Below are 2651 nucleotides of genomic sequence, written 5' to 3' on the forward strand. Positions count from 1 at the left end.
GGGGGTGAGGGGGTGGGAAGAAGGTTTCCTCACTGCAAGTGTTACAGCTCTGTTCAGGTCAGAGGAAGGTTTCCCAAAAGTGTTATAGCTCTGAAGGGAAAGCTACTCTGGCAGATGGGAGCCAAGGAAAAGTCACACTGCACAACAAACCTTACACAGAGATTTATTGGGAGTGAAGAATAATGTAAAAGTATACAACTGTACTGGTGGTCATCGGGTAGAAGAATTGTTGATATTCCTCTGTTTCCTCTTGTATTTTATCCTTTAAGAATTACACAATCTAAGGACTCGTATTTTCCTTCGAGAAAGCAATGTATTCTAAAAAGAAGCGATTTCACCAAAGAAGGCATATGTCATGTGAGACAGGAAGCCTAAGGGAAACCGACGGCTAGAGAGGGAGTTGGTGCACATGTGGGGGCCAGCAGAACAGGAAGGGCAGGACATAGAGTAAACGCGTCCCCCAGCGTGTCCTTCTCCTTCTTGCTCAGTTTGCCTTCGTTTCTTTTCTGCTTCTAGCAGCAGTGGATGAAGATTCGTCTTCCTGTAGACGTTAAGTCAGCGATGAGGCTCCGGATTCTTCTCCTGACTGTGCCCATCTATGGGGTTGTGGTGTTTCTGCACGTTCTGGGAAACTTCAAGGGTAGACATGGTAACAGTAATCGTATGACCTCTGTCCACTCCTGGCATATCTGTCATAGCTGACTTAGGGCCCATATTTCAAAGTCGTCCTTCAGAAGGTCAGATGCTGACAACCTGAGTTCAGTTGCTGGGATGTATGCTGGAGAGAACTCTCAAAAGTTGTTTTCTTGCCTCCCCACGTGTGCCACGGCTCACACATGCCTTCACCCACATGCATACACCACACACACACATACACACACTACAAAACTAAAAATCAGAGCTATCCTTAAGCAGAGACACCCCAGCGAGACTATGCTGGACGCTTCCTATCTAGTGTCCCTTTAAACTCCGTCTGCATCTCGAAAGCATTACCAGGTTTGTGGAAAGAGAGCAAAACCTTTCTATACCACACAGAGCACGAGGAGACACAATTTTCCATCAGACCTGCTCAGTTTGAATCGTGTAAAGGAAGGATTAATAACCAAGTTTTTCTTTGCACTCATATTTCAAAATCTCTGTGCTTTGGCTGGGTGAGACATCGATGAACAGCACAGTGGTGATGTTAGTCACATCCTGCCGGGCTCTCTGGCAGAAAGAGCTGGGGCAGAGCCGGACCCACTGGACTCTCCCTTGGGCTGAGTGGAAAGTGAGGTTTCTACTGGCTTTGGCTCAGTTTTCCCATTCTGCAAGTTGGGTTTTATCAGTATAAACTTGGTCAGGTGGTATATGTTGGGAAGGCACCCCTGGCCTGAGCTTTAGGACCCAGAATCCCAAAGTACTCTGGTGACAGCTGGGAGGAAGGAATGCCTGTCATACAAGGATGCTCTCTTAGAGAGAGACTGATTAGAAGTGTGTGTGTGGGGGGGGATTTTGAAGGACAGCCTCTGCTATCCTGGATTCTTCCTGGCATGGGGCATCCAAGTTCCAGAAGGGTTTGCTTGGTCTGAAGATCTGAAAGGGTGTCTGCTGCCCATCATGAGTAAGTAGACCCTGGCAACCTCTAGCACCTCCATTCCAGGTGAGATCAAAGAAGTCGACCAGTGCTGGGTACAGCCTCCCACAAGGTTTTGTGGGAAAAGGTGCACGAAGGTGCATGGATGTTTGAGACCGAACCACACGTGTTGCTGGACGTACTGTGGAAACATCTGCTTGGATAACGAGTGAGTGGCTGGGGTGAGAAGGTGGGGGCATGGGCACGCTTGAGTTCTGCTCCTCGCGCGCTATCCAACCCACTGATCAGAAGTCGCGGGAGATGGCAGCCACCTGAAGTTCAGTCACAGAAACAATCAGATAAAACAAGAAGCTCCTATCTCGAAATCCTTACCTTCACCAAGAAATCAAGACACTGACGTGGGGCCGGGGTTTGCTTTTCCCACCACTCTCATGCAGTTTCTTTGCTTCCCACACGACGTTACCCTAGGGACTAGTTCATATGTCCCTCGTTTGTCTGAAAGACCCGATCACTACTGATTCCTTTTTCTCAGCCAGATCCTAGAAGAGCGTTTGGGGGAAATCACCTTAATTTTTTTTAAGTTTATTTATTTAGTGTACATACACTCAGATACGCCACCGTGGGTGTGTAGAGGTCAGAGGACAGCTTGTGAGAGCTGGTTCCCTTCCACCTTCTAGGTCCTTGGGATTGAACTTGGGTGACCAAGCTGGGTGACATGTGCTCTTATCTGCTGAGTTGATTTCTGAGGACAACTTCTGATGTAACAGAGAATTCTGTCATTTTCCAGAGCCTCCAAGCTATTATTTGGATATGGATTTATTTCTAGGGATACTGATGTCTAACAATTTAATTTTTCTCTTTCAGAGAACCGTTTAAAACACTGATGAAACTCTAGTCTCCATGCAGTCCACCGCTGGTGTGGGTTGCGGTGTGACCGACTGGGAGGAATGCTGTCTTCTTCCCTGTAGGGATGCTCACTCCAGCTGAGAGCCTGGCTGCTCTCTCCTAATGTCTTTGCTCAGAGAAAGTCCGAGCTTTTGCCAAATAAACGAACATATCAACCTGAGGTTCTGTGGTT

The 2651-nt window shown here is 47.6% G+C and overlaps 1 protein-coding gene across 1 annotated transcript; it reads left to right on the plus strand.

Moving 5' to 3' along the window:
- Window positions 1–561: 561 nt before the first annotated feature.
- On the plus strand, window positions 562–2468 carry Wfdc9 (WAP four-disulfide core domain 9). The gene is made up of 3 exons (XM_005362913.1): window positions 562–640; window positions 1640–1781; window positions 2438–2468. The coding sequence occupies exons 1-3, from the start codon at window positions 562–564 to the stop codon at window positions 2466–2468; spliced, it is 252 nt and encodes an 83-aa protein (XP_005362970.1).
- Window positions 2469–2651: the final 183 nt, after the last annotated feature.

The sequence above is a fragment of the Microtus ochrogaster genome, linkage group LG8, assembly GCF_000317375.1.
Source record: "Microtus ochrogaster isolate Prairie Vole_2 linkage group LG8, MicOch1.0, whole genome shotgun sequence".
Lineage (NCBI taxonomy): Eukaryota > Metazoa > Chordata > Mammalia > Rodentia > Cricetidae > Microtus > Microtus ochrogaster.